Raw genomic sequence first — 19,002 nt, 5'->3', positions numbered from 1 at the left:
CAACCCACCTCCCGGCACTTTTGGGGACAGGCACTTTACAAACCCTGGAGTAAAGACCCGGGCTCAAAGGGACGGAGGGCACCTTTCCGCTGGTGGAGCAAATGCGCAGCTCAGGGGCGGCAACAAAGAACCTCCACCTGGGGGAGGCCTTGGCTCCCCCAGACGTGCCTCCGGCTTAACTGGCACTTTTACGTCGCCAAGGTCACCAGGATGGAGAGTGGATTTCAGGGCCCCAAAGCAACTTGAATGAGCACCCCATGACAGCCCCTCTGAGGTCACGGGGCCTCCTACGCATGTACAGTTTCTATGACGACACCTGGTTGAGAAGGTGTCTGCAGGGAACAGAGGCCAAGGAAGGGCAATGAGATGAAAGACGCCCACCTGCAAAGGGCACTGCACCTACGCTCAGCAGCCGCCCCCTCGCCCAGCCCCTCACCCAGCCCTCACTTTTGTAGTTCCAGTGGATGCTGGTGACCTGGATCTCCTGCGTGGGGATGTACTCTTCCACAAACTTCTTGCCCTGCAGCCGGTGCCACAGCGCGGTCTTGCCGGTGTTCCTGTCCCCTCGGATCACTATCTTCACTGGCGGGAGGCAGAGAGGGCAGATCAGGTAAATAAACCAAAAGCAAACTTGAACTTCCCCGACAGGTCGGAGTGCACATATGGCAGCCTGTGCGGCTGCTGAGCAGGGAGGAGCCGAGCGCTGCCGTAGGGGGTGGAGGACACCGCCACCTGCATAGCTGTGGAGACCAGAGCCCGGTGCCCACCTGCTGCACACCTGGAGGTGCTCCGGGGCGACCAGGCCTCTGCTCTCCCTCCCTGCTCACAGAGGAGGACCTGGGAGGCATTTCCTCCTGGGCCGACAGACTGATAACCTGCTCGCACTGGATTGTACTGGCAGAAAAGCCACCTCCCCTATACAGCTGGACACCCAGGGGGCTCACAGAGTCAGGGTCAGGGTCGGGCTGCAGGAGGAGGGCGGGGTGTACTCCATAGGCAGTTTCCTACATCCGGATGGTTTGCTCCCAGCCCTGTACTTTCAGTGCACAATTCTGCAGAACGCTAGGCTTTTCCAGAGCACAAGTGTGGCTTACAACAGAAAGCCTGTGCTCTATTTTGCCCTCTTGACAAGTATTTAATGAGCGGCCTGTGTGCCAGGTATGGACGCGGGAGGACAGCACAGGGTCCCGGAGAGCACAGGTCGGCCCGCCGGCAAGACAAGTGGGGGCAGGAGCTTGCAGGAGCTGCAGCCCACAGCTCCATGCAGGAGCTGCCTCTGAGAGAAGGCATGGGTTCAGCACAAGAGTGCCAGGATCTGGTCTATTCTGGAAAGATGCTGAAGGAGGGCAGACAGGAGTACCATGCAGAACCAGTGTGGCAGACCGAGGATGGGAGTGGAGATGACAGTCTTTGGGGGGCACTGGACCTCAAGAGAGATGGTATCAAAAACAGCTGAGGTTCTGGCCCATGAAAATGCGTGCTGGCGGCCCTCTTCAGTGAGATGGGCAGGCTGCGGGAGGGCCTGGCTGGTGGGCTGGAGCTCCCTGAGGGGCTCACAGGCCATGTAAACTGGAGAAGGTGCTTTATGCCTGGGGGCCATTAGGGGGCTGCTGTCCCGGCGCCTGACCTGGCCAGGTGTCCAGGGCCGTCCGGCTGCTCTCTCCTCACTCCACACCCCTCCTCCTATTTCAAGGCCTCTCTATTCTCAGAGACACTCGCTTCTTTTTCCATGAAACTCAGTCACCAAGTCAACTTCCTCACCCCATTCCGTGTTCCCCAAAGTCCTAACCTTAGTCACTGGAATGGATTAGTTGTTCTCAAACTTTCAACATCTCTGGTCGGATCTCAGGGATGTCTCTTCCACCCCCTTTACCGTGTCACCAAACAGGACACAAGGAGCCACTGCTCTCTAGGTTACAGGCAGCCTATCCCTGATCCTGGCCAGAGGACAGACACGGCCCTGGGAGAAAAGTCAAGACAGGCTGGTGCTATGAACACAGCTGTGGGCCATGCGCTGGGCCCGTGAGTGTGGTGAGCCCAGCTGACGGGCAGGCAGCATGCTGGTCCATGGAGCTCCCCGCACAGGAGGCCCGGCGGGAGCCCTGAGGGGACGGCCAGGTGGACAGAGAGGCCTCTGCAGCCTGACCCCCGGTCTCCCTTTTACTCCGAACACCTCCCTTTGGGGTACCGTGTTCTCACTTCCTGCTGCAGGTTCTTACCTTTTCTTCGCTCTCTTCTAAATCCACTTGGTCTTTCTGTAGAGCCTGTAGGTTCCTGCATATATTTTCAAAGCTCTTTTACTTCTTTCAATATTCTGCATGTCCTGACTTAGTACGTCTTATGTGTGCTGTCACTGCTGCTCCCACTCCTGGGACTTTGTTTCCTGTGCATTTCTTTCCTGATTTCTGACCGGCAGCTTGTGGTTTCTTGCAATCTTGAGGTAGGGGTTGAAATGGCAGCCAGCAGAGGGTATGTGTGATAGACAGGCCTGCCTGCAGCCTGAACACTCCCAACCAGGAGGGACCACCTTACGCAAATTCTCCACTTGAGATTTGGGACCATATTGACGGTTTTGAGGCAAACCCACCTGGAGGTCAACTTGGGCCACAAGTACTCAGAGAACAGGCTCTGTGCAGGGACCTCCCTCCTCAAAGAGGCTCCAGGTCCCCCCATGGAAACGGGAGCCCAGGCCCCGAGGTCGGCCTGGCGCCCTCCCAGCACCCGCCTCCGCTTTCGAGGACAGTGAACAGCTGTGTGCCCTTCATCCAAGCTGAAGAACTGAGTGAGGGGTTAATGTTTTTCTAAATGTTTTATTCCAACTTTAAAAATTGTTTTTAAGGGCAGGGCTGTTCAAGTTATCAATTTTATCATACTGCCCGAAATAGACGTTGGGCGTTATGGTAAAAGCCATTTTTCAGTCTAATGTTCAGTTTCTTACACATACAAGCATGTATATGTGTAACAAAAGAGAAAACTCACATTTCTGATTTTGTTAATTTTATCCCTATAAAGGGGCTTATTTATACCTACCCCCAACCCCCATTTTTTATTTTTCTTGTGCCGGGCAGAATTCCAAACACCGATGAAAAGCTCAGTGAAAGCAGGGAGTCCTTGTCTTGGTTCAGATTTTAAAAGGAAGGCTTTCAATGTTTCATCTGGTTATGGGCTTTGGTACGTACCCTGGAAGAAGTAAAAGAAATTCCCTTATGTTCCCAGTTGCTCAGAAGTGGGCAGTTTTGGTTTTTGTCAATCATGAATGGGTAGTGAATCTTACCAGGTCTTTTCTTGCACCTATTGAGATGATAATGTTTTTCTCCTTTAAATCATACAATATATATTTTCTGTTCAACAACGCTTACATTCCTGTAATTCCACTTGGAGCCAAGGTCATAATTTGTTATCATTAGTATTTTAATGATTTTCTACACCGTATTCCTAATCTTTTAAAAGATCCAGACTCAGACTTTCCCCTTTGCCTGGTGAGTCTGCCTATCCCCACCGCCTGTGACGGGACAGGTGGGGTCATTTCTGCCACTGCAGGCGACAATTTCTAGTTCCTGTCGCTGCTCCCACCTTCTATCATGTCAGGCAAGGTTCTTTTGTTCCTCGTTTTGCATGGTACTTGGAAGAGTTGCAATCTGTTTCTATTCTCTGAATGGTAACTCCTAAATTCCAACATCCCCATTTGCTGTAATAGAGTGTGAAGTTACATTTCTCCGCCGCCCTCCTAAATAAGATAGGACTTTCACATGCCTGAGCTCTGGTCGGCTCCCTCCTGCGTGATGTGATGTGCGGACCTCTGGGGTTTGTTTCTTTCTTTGTTCCCCATATTAACAATCAGCACAGTGATTCACAGAACCAGCGTGTGCCTAGACTTCGCCCACATGTGCCCATCTCTGTGCCTGTTTGTGCCCTGTGAACCCACTCCTACCTCTGAGCTCCAATTCCGTCTGTCTAGAGTACATTCTTCAGTATTTATCTTGGCAAGAACCTGAGCACAGGAAGCTGTCCATCTGAGACCAAAAATGGGTTTAATCATACTCATCCTGAATAGTGGCTTACCTGGTATAGGTTTCTAGGCTGACAAGGAGTTTCCCTCAGGCCACTCGTGTTACTGTAAGTTGTGTTATCAGTTTATTGGTTGTTACTCTAAAGACAATCTTTTTGCTTTGGTTGCTTCTATGATTTTTCTTTCTGATTTGATGTTCTGAAAGTTTCCAAGGATGTGTTCAGTTGTGGACGTTTCTAGAATGCTGGATTGAGATGTCGTGGAGTTTCATGTATTTCATAATTATGGAATGTCCTCGGTCTTTTCTTCCAATACGGACTTTGTCTCCATCCTCGTGGTTCTTTCCATCTAACACTTCCATCCGACGTGTATTGGGAACTGCTCGATTTCTGTGCCACATGACTCTCCTTCAGGCACTAACTCTCTCTTCAGTTGAGTTACGCTGACTTTTCTATTTTAATTACCATGTTTTCATTTCTCTTTGGTTCTTCTCCAAAACTACTTATCTGTTCAGAGTCTTGATAAAATCTTAGAGCTGTCTCCTTCTTTTTATCTTTACTAATTTTAACACATTTGTTTTCTAATCTCTTTCAGCTTTTGTGAATGAAAAGTGTCTCTCCCAAACTGAAATCCTTTTAAAATGTGAAATTTATTAATTAAGAAAGTTAACTGGAAGAAATCCTATAATGTTAGAAATAAATAAAATGGTCTAGTTTCACACGTTTAAAAAAGTAACTAGCCCCGACTTTTAAGTTAAAAAGTCAGTCAATCTCAGAACCTTAGACACTGGCTCAAGTAAGGCGAGTAAGGGATTCATATAGGAAACCTTTCATTAAGATTCTTTCACCCACCAAGTGATAAGAGAAGCCCTTTACCTAAGAAGCACGTAGCAAACTAGCTGTTTTACCAACAGGTTGTTAACTCTCGACTGCTATTCTGAGCTGTCCTTTTAGTCTAAGTGAAGACACAATGCAGGGAGCGGGGCTCTACTGCGGGACCGTGGATCTTTTTTTACCCCTTGATTTAACTTTAATTCACTCACAGCCCCAAACATTTCTGCAAAATAGGGAATCATTTTCTTTCACACCAAAAAAAGAGCATATGGTTCATCTGAGATGCAAACGTGCGTCACCTCTGAGGATGCATGAATCTAGGTCCTAACAACGGCCTTTCCTGGGCCACCAGCACCTTACCAGGGACATTACCACAAACTCCCAGTGGGTCCCCCTGCTCCGGCACAGCTCGTTCCCAACACAGCACTCGCTCTTCTGTTCCGAGCCCTTCAAAGTTCTCTCATTCACAGAGTCCCCGCGAGGGCCTAAAGGCCTGCATCGCCCTCACCTCTGTGGCCTGGCCTCTGGCACTTCTCTCCTGACCACTGCACTGCGACCTTGGCCCAGACAAACCTTCTGTACATCCCCGCATCCTCCCTACCTTGTGCTCTACCAGGCCCGCTCTGTCTGACCTGCTATTTCAAGTCCAAAGCCCGTCCCCAACCTCATCTTGTTCCACCTGTTTTTCGTAGCACTCAACCCTTCACAGGCTACACAGTTATTTACTTACTGTGTTTACAGTGAACTATCTGTCTTCCACCCTCCACTAGAATCTAAGTCCTGCAAGGCAGAGATTAGTGTCTGGGTTTTCACCAATGAACACTCAATAAATATTTGCTAAATAAATGAACGGTACAGAAGGGAAACCTGTAAAGGAAAACATGGCATGTCACAGACAGCAAAGGCTCGGGAACTTGCAGATCGGCCCTACTGGGGCAGGTCAAATAACTCACCAATCTCACCTGTTTATTTCCTACAGGAAAAGCTCTCTTAAACCTGAAATCAATGTTTCAAAAGGTTTCCCAGTGAGGAAGAGTTCAAGTGCATTTTTAAATTCTAGCACCCAGATCTGACTGGCCAAGACTCTGGCTGTGGCACAGCCTGGAGGCTTTCTTGGTGAGCAACGCAGTCCTGAGCGAGGGCAGTCTTCCCAGTTCCTCAAGACTGGCCTCTCCTCACCGGGAAGCTGCCCCCAGTGACAGCTTCTCCACCAAACACAGCTGATAAATTGTGTCCAACTGCGATAACAAAGGTCCAGACCAATTCAGGCAACATTCTTTCAACCAGTCTATATGCAGATGGCTTCCAAAGTACAAGTACTTCCAAGTACTTCTTTCAGACAAGTATGGTCCAGCGTCTAATTCAGGTTTTGATCCCATTTGACTCCTATTCTGGGACTCTGCATGTGACATGACTCACTTCTCATGACCACAGCAATTTAAAAGAAAGTGACCTATTCGCTCCAAGAGGATAACATTCTGTAAGAAACGTATACTCGGAAATCTTCAACTCTAACCTATAAAAATCCTGAATCTATAATTATATTGCCGATCTGCCCCTCTAAGGACGATATCTTGGGAAATAAATACTAGAAACGTTCTATTCTACTGACTAATAATGGAAATCAAGAAGTCTTAAATTTGCATATTATTCAACTCTAGGGACAACATCCCTCTAAACTGTAATTCAGGCACAAACCCCAATTTCTGTCCCCAGCTACCGGAGGGCGGGGTTTCTGCTCCGGGCACTCTCACTGCCCTGTCTCCTCCCGCCCAGCGACACCAGGGCGCGTGCCCACCGGGGACTGCTTTTCCAAAGGACTAGGATTAAGTTTAAAATAACACTGTAAGCAATAAAATTAAATAAGGGATCCGAGCGTAGATTTTAAAAGTTTGTGTAAATGCGTTTGACTTACTACTCTCTGAATGTGGGAGAAATACATACAAAACCGTGCGCAGAATACGTTTACAACGACCTCTTTTAAACCTGCACAAGTCTTTCCCATCGGTTCCCTGACATCATGCATCACCAGCAAAACACGTCAGCCCAGACCGGAAGGCTCCCCTTAAAGGAGCAAGGGGGAGACAGGCCCAAAGCACGCAGCATATATGGAAATACTTGAGAGGGAAACAACCTAGAAGCAGGTAACGTAAAAAGCCTGTAAATAGGCCAGGACAAAGCCAGCAGGCGGAAAACCTTAAAAGAGGTCAAGGGGACGGTCGGCGCCGAGGAGCTCTGCAGCCTACATAATTTATAGCGGACGGGGACCGCGCCGGGCCGCGGGGCAGCCGTGACCTGCTCCCGCCGCCGGGAAGAGCGGTCTCCTGCGACACCAGCGTCCGTGCCGCCTCGGGCTCTCCCACCTAGACCCCTTACACACCCTCCTTCCAAAAACGGGAGCAGAGCAGACACGTGCGGCGTAGCCGCTATTCCGCCCTCAGACTGAACACCAAGCCCGGAGACACGTCCCCCGCTCCAAGCCCCAGAGCCGGCGCATTTCCGCGCCGCTCTGCAGGCTACACTGCTCACTGGCCCAGAAGCCCTAAGAGCTGTCCCCGACCCCAGCTCCCCGCGCGTTACGTAAGACTCCCTCCTGGACGGAGTCACCGGGCCCGACGGGGGGGCGCAGGGCGCACCGGGACCGGCCCGCGGTGCAAACACGCTCCCGCCGGTGCCGGCCTCGGTCGGGAACGACCGCCAGGCAGGCCCTGATCCGGCCCGAACACACGCCGAAGGGCGCGCGCGCCGTGCCCGGCACGGGTCAGGGGTCAGCACCCACCGCGGGCCCCCCGCACGCGGCGAGGTGCCCGGGCGCCGAGGACCCGGTTTCTGCCAAGCCCCAGGGGCGGCGGGCGGGCCTGCGGAGCCCGCAGGACGGCGCCCCCCCCGTCACCCCCGCGGACACCCCGGCCCCTACTCACTGTTGTACTGCACTCCCTTGGCGAAGCGCCTCTGCAGCGCCTGGTTCATGGACTGCAGCCCGGCGGGGATGTTCTTGTCGCGGCCCGGAGCCTGCTCCGATCCCACCAGCTTCTTGAGCGCGGAAAACATCTTCCCGCTCCCTCGGCCGAGCTCGGCGTGGCCCGCGAGGTCAGCAGCGGCGGCGGCGCGGCGCGGATGGCACCATGCCCCGCGTCGCGGCGGCCGGGCGCCTGCCTCGAGGGCAGCTCGGGGGCTCAGCCGCAGCGGCTCCGCTCCGGCCCCCGCGGACCCGGTCGCAGCAGCCCTCCGCCCGTCAGCACCGCCATCTTGGCGCCGGCTCCACGGGACTCGCGGCTACGGGGCGCCGCGAGGATCAAAGGGTGCGGCGGCGCGCGTGCGCGGGCCCGGGCGCGCGACTACAGGGCGCCGTGAGGGTCACAAGTGTGTGGCGGGGCGGCGCAGGCGCAGGCGCAGGCAGGCGGGAGCGCCGGACCCCGGATGCGGCGGCCCCGCCCCCGGAGCGGCCCACGTCCCTGAGCGCATCTCATCCCGGAGCGTTTCTCGCCCTCACCCCTCGACTCCGGGGATCCACACCGAGCACCCCACTTCCCGCAGTCTTCCCAATGTGGTCCCCCACACCTGGGCCCCCCAAGTGCACTTTCTGAGACTTCTGTCTCCCCGCCACCCCAGGTGCCTCCAGCAGTCCTGGGAAGATGTTTATTCGTGCAACCCAGCGGCGGCATGGCAGCGGGGCTGGGGAACCAAGGCACGGTGCCCCTTCTTCGGGGGGTCACTTCTTCTTCTTCTTCGCCGTCTTGAGCCTCCCCTCGATCAGCTGCTGGGCCCGCCGCTTGATCTCGGCCCGCGAGGGCACGTAGCTGTGGTCCGCGTCGGCGAACTGGAAGGGTTCTAGGAAGGAGGCAGAGGAGCGGGGAGCGCCCGTCGACGCGGGGCTCCGACCGCGGTCCTGCGGGCCCGGGCCTGTCCGCCGGCGTTCACGGCGTTCGCGCATCACCGCGCCGCGCACAGCGGGCGTTAACTGTCTTCTCTTCTGTGTTCCTGGTGCTCTGGCTTTTGGGTCCTACACACCCGGGGAGACACTGCGACCCGGACTAACCAAGTCTTAGAGGCCGGTTGCGTGCTCTGGGCATGTCTTCCACGCAAACCACCCCACGCAGAGCCCTGCCCCCCTTTATCAAACTCGCACCAACTCACCCAGGGCCCGGGACCCACCAGACAGACTGGGCACAGCCCCCATGCCCCGAGCCCGGCCCACGGGAATTATTTCAAGGAGTGGACCTCAAACTGTTTACCCCGCCTTTCTTGCAGAAAGCCCAGTAAGGGCCTGGGGCTCCCCTCGCCCCTCTGTCAGGAAATGTAACAAATTCTTTCAAGGGCACCAGCCTCTCCACCTGCTCACTGTCACCTCCATCAACTAAAATCCTGCACGTACAACTGACACACCCTTTCCAGACCTGACCCTGCGCAAAGCTGCCCTGGTCCGATGGAGCGAGTGGCAAGTGCCATGCCCAGCCTCTGTCCCTACACAGCTCAGACCAGCCAGCCACCCCACATCCACTCCCCACGCAGGGCGGCCTGATGCCCCAGCCCGAGACAGCACCTATCATGTCTTCCTCCAGGCCCTCAAAGCTTATCCTGGTGTTCTGCTTCTCCTTCAGAGTTGAAGACTCCAGGGCGTCCCTCACCTTTGTGTTGACCTGCAGGGGTGGGGGGGGACTGTCTGCCGGCTCCGAGGGGACGTGGGACAAGTAGGCGCCCCCCACCCCTGGCCCAGGGCTACCTCCTCAGTCCTGAACAACGTCTTCACTCGGTCAGCCAGGTACAGCAACTTGCTCTCGCAGTACGCCATCTTGCTGTGCACGTCTAAGCTGTCGGAGGGCACGGCTTCCTTCTGCAGACCAGGAGGAGGGGCTGGTGTCCCAGGAACGCGGGGTGGGGGCGGGGGCTCCGCCGCACTCCCCACAGGCGGGCACCTGGGCGCCGGGCAGGGGGACGCCCAACAGCCGGAGGTACATGTTGTCGATGCCCATCTGGATGGTCAGCAGCAGCTTCTGGCTCTTGGTCATGTTCGCGTGGGCCAGCTGGAGCCTGTCCTCCTCCTCTCGCAGCATGACCTTCATCTTCTCCTGGATGGACTTAAAGCTGTTGAGGACGATGGGGAGGAAGGTGGCACAGCCCTGCGGGTGCGCACCCCACGCTGTGTGCTGTGCTAAATTCAGGGGCTCAAGAGCTCCGATGTGGGCGCATGAGTCCCCGGCCCATCTGCAGAGCACTTGCAGCCCCACCTGCTGGGTGGCTCCTGGAGCAGGGCAGGGCCCCCTGGGTACCTGACGGAGCTGGGTGTCTGGTGGAATTTGAGCAGTGTCTCCTCTGTTTCCAGCTTCCTCATCAAGGCCTCCAGCTGACTCCGCCTGTCCTCACACTCCTGCATCTGCAGCTCCAGGTTGTCCTCCGTGTTCCTTTGAGCCAGGAACTGGCCGGTGATGTCCTGGCCGGGCCAAGGGGAGAGAAGCAGGTGTGGCCAGGCGAGCAGGGGCCCCACAGGACTAATTTTCTGGGTCCTTCCCAGTGGTCAGTAATGATGTCGACCGCAGCCAGGCAGAGGGCTTGTGTCGGGCCAACCATCAGTGAAGCCCTCACAACCAGCAGAGGGCAGCTAATCCCAAGACACACACAGGAGACCACCGCTAAGAGACTGCATTGCTTTGAGCTGCTTGTCCAAGACTGGACAAGCTTATGTCAGGGCCCTGGACGGGAGCTCAAGGCTTACTAATAATAAACCCAGATCAGATTAAAATTAAAGGGGGGGACAGGTGGAAAGGCGGCTGCTCATTATGGTGCTGTCCAGTTTGGGAAGGGGAAACGGCTGAACGTGGAGGCCACGCTTTTGGTGTTTGGACTCTCAGATTCTGTGGTTCTGTGCGTCCCCTGGAATGTGGCTGGGATGTGTTAGCCATGTCCCAGGTGGGCCCTCTGAGCTGTGGGGGCCGCAGCGTTGTGTGTCCATTCACTCAAAGGGTGCCTGCACAGTCTGGCCCAGGGCCTTGGGGTGGGGGCAGGGACTGCACCCGCCCTTCCCCCGTGCCCCGGGAGCTCCAGAGAGCAGTACCCAGAGGTGGGAGCACCGCACAGTGGTCTTGACTTTCTCCACCAAAGCGGTCAGGTATGTCTGGTATTCGATGTCTGCCACGGAGTTCTCTCTTTTCTTCACTGGGCAGAGCAGAGGGGAAGGACGGCCAGCATGCAGGAATGGTATGGGAGTTCTTTGCCTCAGATACCCCCGTACGTGCCCGGTCACCAGGGAAGGCCACCCAAGAGCTGGGTCTCCTCAGGGTCGCCGCACCTTACCCTTCCTCCTCCTCTGACCCGGCCCTTCATGGGTGCCCCAGGGCAGCCCCATCCAGAGGACCAGAAGCAGACCTCCATGGGGCTCGGGCCAGGGGACTGGACTCATCTCTTCTGAGGAATCACTGGGTGACTGGGCCCTGGGGTGCCAGTGTGGTTCATAGTGCACAAGCCGGGGGCTCAGCCAAACGTGGCCGCGAGCCTGAAACTGGCTCTCGGCCTCTGCAGGTATAGCCAGGGAGAGGCAGGGGCGTGTCTGTGTCCCTCACCCCGGCTGCAGCAGGTCACACCTGGCCTCATGGTGACCTAACCCGGTGGACCTCCCGGGGCCCCTGGTCGGGGCGCTGAGGGAGCTGAGCATTACCTTTCAGCGTCTCTGTACTCATCAAATTAGAGAAATCCAAGTCCCTCTGGCCCTGATGGGAGGACGGGGAGGTGAGCAGCGTCCTCTGCTGAGGGGCCACCTCCACGTTCCTCGTGCTGCAGTGGAGGTCATGGAGGAGACTCACCCGGCGGTACTTCTCGCTGGTCTCCTTGGTATGGACCTTGTCAATCAGCTTCTTCTGCTGGTTGAGCCAGTTCTCCCGTGCCCGGCGTTCCTCAATGAAGGTCACCTCTCCTTGCCTCATGTTCATCTGGGGACACAGGGAGGCAGGTGGGGTCTGTCTCAGCACGGCGTGCCATGGCCCTGAATCCGGCAGTCACTCTCAGTCCCCATCTTCCTAGATTTGGGAACAGTGTTCAGGGCCGTGGGCCTCGCCATTCTTCCCACAACATGATGCCTGCTTCCTCCACCCGTCTTGGTTTCCGCCATCCTCTCTCCCACGTGGCTTTTGAGCGGCCGTGCCTTCCCTTGAATTACACTCCTCGCTGGAGCCACCCAGCTGCAGCCACAGCTCGGGGGCCATTCCCATTAGGTAAGGGATTTCTCTCTCCAGCCCAGGCTCTCGGCTGCCTCCTGGCGGGCTCCATTTACAGCTCACTAAAGTGGGGTCCACATGTCTAGAAAGAAACAAACTCATCATCTTCCCCAAACCTGGTCCCTTCCAGCGTGTCCTGCTTCGGTGGCTAACCACTGTCCATCCATGTCTGCTGGCATCCTGGATGCCGCTCTCTCCCTCACCACTCACATCTAACTTGGTGCCAAACCTCATCGGGTGACTTCTTAAAGGTTTCTCGGCTCCCTCCGCATTCGGCCACCCCACTCCATCACTGGTCTGGACCGAGCGACCAGCCTCTCGGCCCTGGTCCCCTCCAGCCTCTGCAGCCAGAGAGCACCTGTTTGAAAACACACATCTGACCCGGTTTCCCCGTCTCTTCCCAGGGCTCCAGGCCAGCTAGGGGCCGACACCTGAGCCCAGACTCACTCGCTTCTCTGCAGCTTCTGGGCTCCCGCTCCTCATGAATCCTTTGGGCCCCGTTCTGCCCCCGGACCTCTGTTGTCCTTCCGCCTCCAGGGCCCCTCTCAATATCGGCTCCCTGAGCAGGTCAGCGCCCCACAGCACCCTCTCTCTCTGCAGCGCTGGACTGAGGCTATGTGACATGGATGGCTGGATGAACGCTGCCTCCCCACCGTGCCTCGCAGGGGTCTTAAAGCGACCTTGGCACAGACTGGGTGAGTGGGTCGCCCTGCCCGGCCCAGGCCCGTTCTCTCTCTCCTCTTCTACCCCATGGCTTCCTGACTAGTGGGGTTCCCTCTGTCCACGGCCACAGTGTGAGCAGAGCAGGCTGGCGGGGGGGGGGTGGCGCTGGCCTCCTCCAGGCGGCATGGGCATGGCAGTGTCCTAATGGGCTCTAGAGTCCTGCAGGGAGCCCAGCTGGGACCTGAGCTCACCTTGACCTCATCCGTAATCGTCATGGTGTCTCGGGACATGACTGTCACGTCTGACAGTTCTGAGCAGTAGTCAGCCACGAGCTTCTGCAGCTTGTCCAGCTCTGTGGGGTATCCTGCCAGCTCCTGCACCCAAGGAGCAGGGAAGGTGGGCATAGGGCCAGGCACATGCCACCTGTTCCATGCCCACGCCCTGCCCCGCCCCCTACTCATTCTCTTGTGGCCTCTAATCCCACCCCTCACCCCAGACTGAGGGTGCAGAACAGTGGACTGTGGCCCCGGCCCCCTGCTGGACACAGAGCAGGTGAAAGGAAGTGTTTTGGGGAGGGCACAGCATCTTCCTGGTAGACCCTCCCACTGCCTGGGCCCAGATAGCCCAGAGACACTTCTGATGAGGTTGCAATGGTGTGTCCCACTGTGGAGAGGTGACTCTGAAACCCAGCGAGGCCTGCTGCTGGGGAGCAGCTGCTGTCGGAAGTGAAGCAGAGGGGCTCAGAGGGGCTCAGAATGGGTTTGGGGTCAGAGGCTCAGGGCTCAAGGCCAAGGCCACCCTGACCAGCTGGTTGTGGGACCTTAGGAGAGCCACTTAACCTCTGTGAGTGTCCCCATCTATAAAAAGGTGATAATGGCTCTTTCAGAAGGGTGCTGTCAAGGTCCACTGAGGAGATAACTTACAATCGGGCCAGGGTCATAAATGTCCAAGATATCTCCGCTGTGTTGTTTTTGTTTTGTTTTGTTTTAATGCAGGTGATCACTGGTGTTATTAGTATTTTTTAAATGCACATGTTCTGAGAAGATAGGAAGGTGCCCCAGGGGGTGGGGTGGACAACACAATGTGCCCAGGTGAAGGAGGGGCGGGACCCTGGGGTGCAGTCAAATGGGAAGCCGTGTGAGGAGGAGTGGGTCTGTGTGCTGCCTGGCTCTGGGGACCACAGTCAGGGTCTGGGGGGTGCTGTGACCCCAGCCGGGAAAAGCTGCAGTGCTGACCCACCCACCATGTCTTGCTCCCAAACCACACACCTCTCTCACCTTCCCGGCCCCACTGCCCTCCTGCCCTCCAGAGCTCCGCCTACTCCAGCCTCAGGATGAGGAAGTTTCGGGCGCTTCCCTCACTGTGCCTTCTCTCAGCACCTTGGCACCCACCCTCCAGCCCTCCTACCATCTGCACCTGTGGCAGGCGCCTGTGCTCTGCTGTGTGGGGGCGAAAGGGGGCCTCCTGTGAAGGAGTTTTGCCTCACAGTGGTCTCATGGGCCCCAGGGGCCTCCACTTGGCCTCCGCCACAGGGAGCATGGCAGCTGGGACAGAAGATAGGTGGGCAGGTGGGCAGAAGACGAGGTGACCGGCCTGCTCTGAGGAAACTTGCCCTGTGTGATGTGGGGACTTTTCGAGGGTGCAGGGCTTATCGCTTGCCCTCAGCCGCTGGGCAACGAAAAATGACGGGCAAAATAAAAGCCACACTATACCATCAAGTACATGCAAGAAATCCAAACAATTCTCCTTTGTCCCATAAGATGCCTTCTTGGAGTAGGAAATGATATTCCTGAAGGAATGTGTTTTAGGTGCTGGTGCCTGCGAGTGGTAGGCCTGGAGGAGATGGGCAGGCCTTGGGGGCGGCCCTGCCCAGGAGGCGCCTGTGCCCACGGAGATCCCAGCCCTGCGCACAGGCCGGTGCCTGAGACCCCTGCCCCTGCCGGCCAACTGGGCTCCCTGGGGCTGGGCTGCGGGTGAGAGGCTCACTTTCTTCAGATAATCCAGCAGGTCCACGTATAACACGTGGATGTTCTGACTCGTGTTGATCTTGATCATGGTTTTTTCAATGTTGTTCTCCAGCTGGCGGATAACCTGGGGTCGCCCACGGGCACAATGAGAGCCAGGCCGTCTGGAGCCTCGGAGGCCAGCCCAGGATGAGGCTGGGTTTTCTCCCAAGGGGGTGTCATTCACCGAGCCCCGCCTTCCCCATGGGCCCGGCCCCACCCCGCCCTCGGGTCCCCACCCCGCGGAGCCCCGCCCCTCCCGAGCCCCGCCCCCAGGCTCCCGTCGCCACCTGCTGCAAGCGCAGCTGCTCCTTGGTGGTGTCGGGCTGCTTCTGCAGGCTGGTCAGCTCTAGCTGTTTGCTTTCCAGCTGCTTCCCGCGCAGTCGCACCAGGTGGATCAGCACGTTGTGCACGTTCACGCGGTCGAAGACATGCTTGCGCAACTTCTCCCGCGCCACCTGGGTGGGGGAAGGACACGGCTGGCATGTGAGTGCGCACGGGCCCCGGGCCGCCCGCAGCCCGGCGGACAGGGAGGGACCCTGACGTAGGAAACTCGCTGTGCCCTGCACCGGCTCCCCAGCGTCTTTTAGTGAAGGGTGCACTGGCTGGGCTGGACTGAGGGGCCCTCCTGACCAATTACCTCCATGGTGCAGCGGCAGTGCGCCAACCTCGTGGGCATGTCCTTCCCGCAGGCCTTGGAGATGGTCAGCTGGTCATACTGTGGGCGGCAGTGGCTGAGCTGGTGGAGGTCCTCTCTGCGCCCCCCTGCCCCTGGCCCCTCCAGGCATTCTCCCTGGGCCTCTTCTGCCCAGTGCTACCCAGTAACAAGACCTGCAGAGTGCTACAAGACCCCATCCAGGCCGTCCTAGCCCAGATGTGATGGGGTCCAGAGAGGAGGGCCCAGGTGTCCCCTACATAGCCAGAGAGCTAGAGGGGCCCCAATTGCATGGGGCAGCCCAGGAAAGGGAACCTAATCAGGGAATTGGCCCTGCCCTCTGGGGTGGGTGGTGGGGAACCTGCCCACTGGGCTCTCTGGAGTGACTGGAGCCAGCACAGGTCCCTGTGAACCTCTCTTCACATGCTTCCTGGCTCCAGAAAAGTTGGGGTCAGAAAGGGGAGAGGAACAGAGCTGCCCACCCTCCACCTGTGTGCAGTTTCAGCATGTGTCCGTCCCACCCCCACCCCCAGGGGCAGGGCTGTTCACCTTCTTGGCCAAAGCCTCATCTTGGGCCCCACGATGGATGTTTCTGCGCAGGAGAGCCAGTGTCTCCTTGTTTTTGACTGTCTTCTCCTTCACTGTCTGGATCTGCAGCGCTTGGCATTGCTCTGTGGCCCGGGGGATGGATGGGATGGCCACGGTGTAGGCCAAGGGCCTGGCAGATTCCAGGGGACAGGGGCGGGGAAGCTGGCAGCAAGGGGCGCTGCCTCCACCGCCATGCTCCTAACTCCTTCCCGGCTGTCCCTGCCAGTGTCACTGCTTAGCAGTGCTCATCTGGATGGCGGGCAGTGCACAGCTGTGCTGGGCAGTGGTGGGGAGACAGAGCCAGGGATGGGAAAGTCCTGTGATCCCTTCCAGGCCTGCTGGCTACAAAGGGGATAGGTCCCTTCCTGTCCTCTCTGGCTTGGAGCCCACAATACTCACGGATCTCCTCCCAGCTACTGTTCCCCACCCCTGTCCCCTTCTTGGCAGGCCCCTTTGATCCCTTCTCCCAGTTCAGTTTGAGGGGGTGGGCAGTAAGGCGACCACTAGCCCGTTTGCCCTGGACTGGTCCTTATGTTAATTGAAATGGAAAGTCCTGCCCCTGGGAACCCCTGAGCCCCGTGCGGGGTTGGCAGCAGTCACCTCAGCAGAGGGCTTACCCTGGAGCCGAGTGATTGTCTTCAGCTCCTGGATCTGCTCATCCGTATCTTCCTCGCTCTGCATCTTCATGGTGGCCCTCTGGGCCCTCTGCTCTGCCTGCCCACCCTGGTCAGCAGGACAGCAGTTCAGATTACCCCGGAATCCTGGCCATTGTGATGGGTTCCCAATGCTCAGGGAACCCTGGAATTCCTGGCCAGCCTCCTCACCACCATCTGCCTCAGCCAGCCTGGGGTGTCCCCTGGACACTTGAGTCTTGTGGCTGCCCTCTGCTCAGGAGCGTTGTCTGGGCTGGGCACCCTTCTTCCACAGGGAAGTGACTTGTGGTAGTTTGGTAGTGCACCCCACACTGGTCCCCCCGCACCCTCCCATTCCCTCCATTGAGCCTCCTACAACTCCCGACCTCATTGCCTGACAGGATCTCCATCCCCCCACCCCAAGTTCAAACTGCATGCTCTAGGTGGCCTGGCTCATGAGACCCCCAGCCTCGGCCCTCACTGCCCAGCCTTCCCTCCCCTTGCCTGCTGCCCGGAGCCACGCTGCTCTGCCTCCACTTCCCTGGGGAATTCCTAGGTCTAGCTTTAGCTGCTTCTCCAGGAGGGGTCAGTCCCCTATCTCTGCACCCCCAGCCCAAGCTTCCCTTAGAGCCCTGTGCCCCAAGCACCAGGCAGCCTGGGATTCCAGGGGCGCACACCAGATGGGTGACTTTCCCAGTCATACTGCATGAAGTCACTAGGACAGCCATGCAAAAGTACCACAGACGGGCGGCTTTAACACCGTTTCCCCGAAAATAAGACTGAGCCAGACAATCAGCTCTAATACGTCTTTTGGAGCAAAAATTAATGCAGTCTTATTTACTATAAGATCCGGTCTTATATAATATGAGTTTAATATAATACCTGGTCTTATATTAATTTTTGCTCCAAAAGACGCATTAGAGCTGACTGTCCGGCTAGGTCTTATTTTCGGGGAAACAGGGCAGCAGACATGTATCGTCCCACATCCTGGAGTCTGGAAGTCCAAGGTCCAGGGCAGGGCTGACCCCTCCCATGGCCTCTTCTCTGGGCTCGCAGACAGCCGTCTTCTCCGTGTCCTCACGTGGTCTTGTCTCTGCACCCATCCGTGTCCTCCTCTCTTATCAGCACACCAGTCAGGTTGGATCAGGGCCCACCCTCATTTGAACTGAATCACCTCTCCAGAGGCCCTATCTCCAGATGCAGGCATACTCTGAGATCCTGGCGTTAGGGCTGTGATGTGTGACTTTTGGGGGACACAGTTCAACCATAACAATGGCCTTCACCCATATGCTCTCACAGCGCCCGCCTTCTTCTATGACCTCTCATACAGATCCTTTACCTTTACGATCACGCTCAGTTTTTAAAAAGTGAGTCCAGTCTGCTCTAAAACTCCAAGTTCGCCTTCTGGTCTCCCTCGGAGCCCAGGCCTTACCTTCAGGGAGTTGGAAGGTCCTGACATGTGCTCCCCTTTCTCCCAGAGCCTGAAGCAGAGCCTGCTTGCTGCTCCCCAATATTGGTTCTCCCTTTTTGCTCAGATATATGATAGAAGCCCTGAATTGTAGTAGGGCACATGGCTGCTCAGAGCAAGGCTGCCTTCCTCAGTGCCTTTGCACAAATGTACCGCACGACTTGGTTCTGGCCAGTAGAGTATAAGCCGAATGGTGAGTGAACTGCCCTCCTTTCTCCTTCCTTTGACTGGAAGGATGAAGACATGATGGCTGGAGCTGGCACGGCCACCTGGGGCCACAACAGGGAACAGACTAAAAGCAGCCTGGGTCCCTGACTCCATCAGCCCCAGGCTACCCACTTGACTGACACGAAGGAGAACTTAGCTTGCTTACACATGGTTACCCTGGGCTTCCTGTTTTTCTGTCTTCCCACCAACAGACCCCTGGTGCACAGTAGGTGTCAGTAGACATTCCTTTGAATGACTGGCAAGGCCAAGAGGCACAGGGGCTGAGCTGGGCACAAGCGCAGGGCCCTGATGTGTGTCTTCAGTGTGACTGGGAAGCCAACTACCAAGGATGATGGACTTGCCCAGTCTTATATCATCCCTGCCTCTTTCTCTGTGGGGGTGGGCAACGTGGGTGGTCTTTGCCCACTCATGAGCTTTCCTTCCGTGAGGACAGGGCTCTAGTAAGCTAGCTTGGGCCTCCCTCTGCCCCTGGAGAGAAGTGACTTCATCTGATAGGTGTGTTTGGGATGACAGGCAGGTGGGCATAGCCACTTCCTGTCCCTCACATCTCCAGAGCCAGGCGCTGGGCTGCACACCTTGTACTCTCCTTCATGCGCAGTGGTACAGGAGCAGACCCCCATGTGGCGAGGCCTTGTGGTCCTACAGGGCCCACAGGGCCAGCACGAATGCCTAATTTTGGGCTTCGGTGTTAGGAACGGCCTGACATGGCCTCTAG

The 19,002-nt window shown here is 56.9% G+C and overlaps 2 protein-coding genes across 5 annotated transcripts in view; both read right to left on the bottom strand.

The window, feature by feature from the left end:
• Positions 1-8,109, bottom strand: part of RABL6 (RAB, member RAS oncogene family like 6) — a 21,554-nt gene extending 13,445 nt beyond the window's left edge. Inside the window, exons 1-2 of one of the 3 annotated variants that reach the window (XM_081067032.1) lie at positions 7,764-8,109; positions 448-582 (exon numbers count right to left, since the gene is read on the bottom strand). In XM_081067032.1, coding sequence (XP_080923158.1) covers positions 448-582; positions 7,764-7,893 — 265 coding nt within the window. In that variant the 5' untranslated portion in view covers positions 7,894-8,109. The remainder of the gene's footprint in view (positions 1-447; positions 583-7,763) is intronic. The other 2 variants (XM_081067034.1, XM_081067033.1) reach the window with 2 other exon arrangements.
• Positions 8,110-8,227: 118 nt separating this feature from the next.
• On the bottom strand, positions 8,228-18,991 carry CCDC183 (coiled-coil domain containing 183). Of its 2 annotated transcripts, XM_081067038.1 has the most exons (15): positions 18,863-18,991; positions 16,577-16,682; positions 15,921-16,042; positions 15,357-15,434; positions 15,007-15,174; positions 14,700-14,804; positions 12,965-13,087; positions 11,640-11,765; positions 11,495-11,546; positions 10,895-10,995; positions 10,113-10,273; positions 9,759-9,927; positions 9,566-9,676; positions 9,386-9,482; positions 8,228-8,673 (listed from the first exon to the last, which is right to left on the bottom strand). In XM_081067038.1, the coding sequence occupies exons 1-15, from the start codon at positions 18,905-18,907 to the stop codon at positions 8,555-8,557; spliced, it is 1,683 nt and encodes a 560-aa protein (XP_080923164.1). In that variant the 5' UTR covers positions 18,908-18,991; the 3' UTR covers positions 8,228-8,554. The 2 variants fall into 2 exon arrangements, with proteins under 2 accessions (XP_080923164.1, XP_080923163.1); XM_081067037.1 differs by lacking the exon at positions 8,228-8,673 and having other exon boundaries at positions 8,821-9,482.
• Between the last annotated feature and the right edge of the window lie 11 nt (positions 18,992-19,002).

Source organism: Rhinolophus hipposideros (assembly GCF_964194185.1).
Source record: "Rhinolophus hipposideros genome assembly, chromosome: 11".
Lineage (NCBI taxonomy): Eukaryota > Metazoa > Chordata > Mammalia > Chiroptera > Rhinolophidae > Rhinolophus > Rhinolophus hipposideros.
Note: the sequence above shows the minus strand (reverse complement) of the source record. Positions and strands in the feature narration are given on the sequence as shown.

Coding starts and splice junctions, on each gene's coding strand:
- CCDC183 (XM_081067037.1), bottom strand. CDS start 18,907: ATGGGGGTCTGCTCCTGTACCACTGCGCATGAAGGAGAGTACAAG. Junction 16,043..16,576: donor GACAATCACTCGGCTCCAGG/GTAAGCCCTCTG, acceptor CCCGGGCCACAG/AGCAATGCCAAGCGCTGCAG. Junction 10,274..10,894: donor TGCGGTGCTCCCACCTCTGG/GTACTGCTCTCT, acceptor TGGCCCGGCCAG/GACATCACCGGCCAGTTCCT.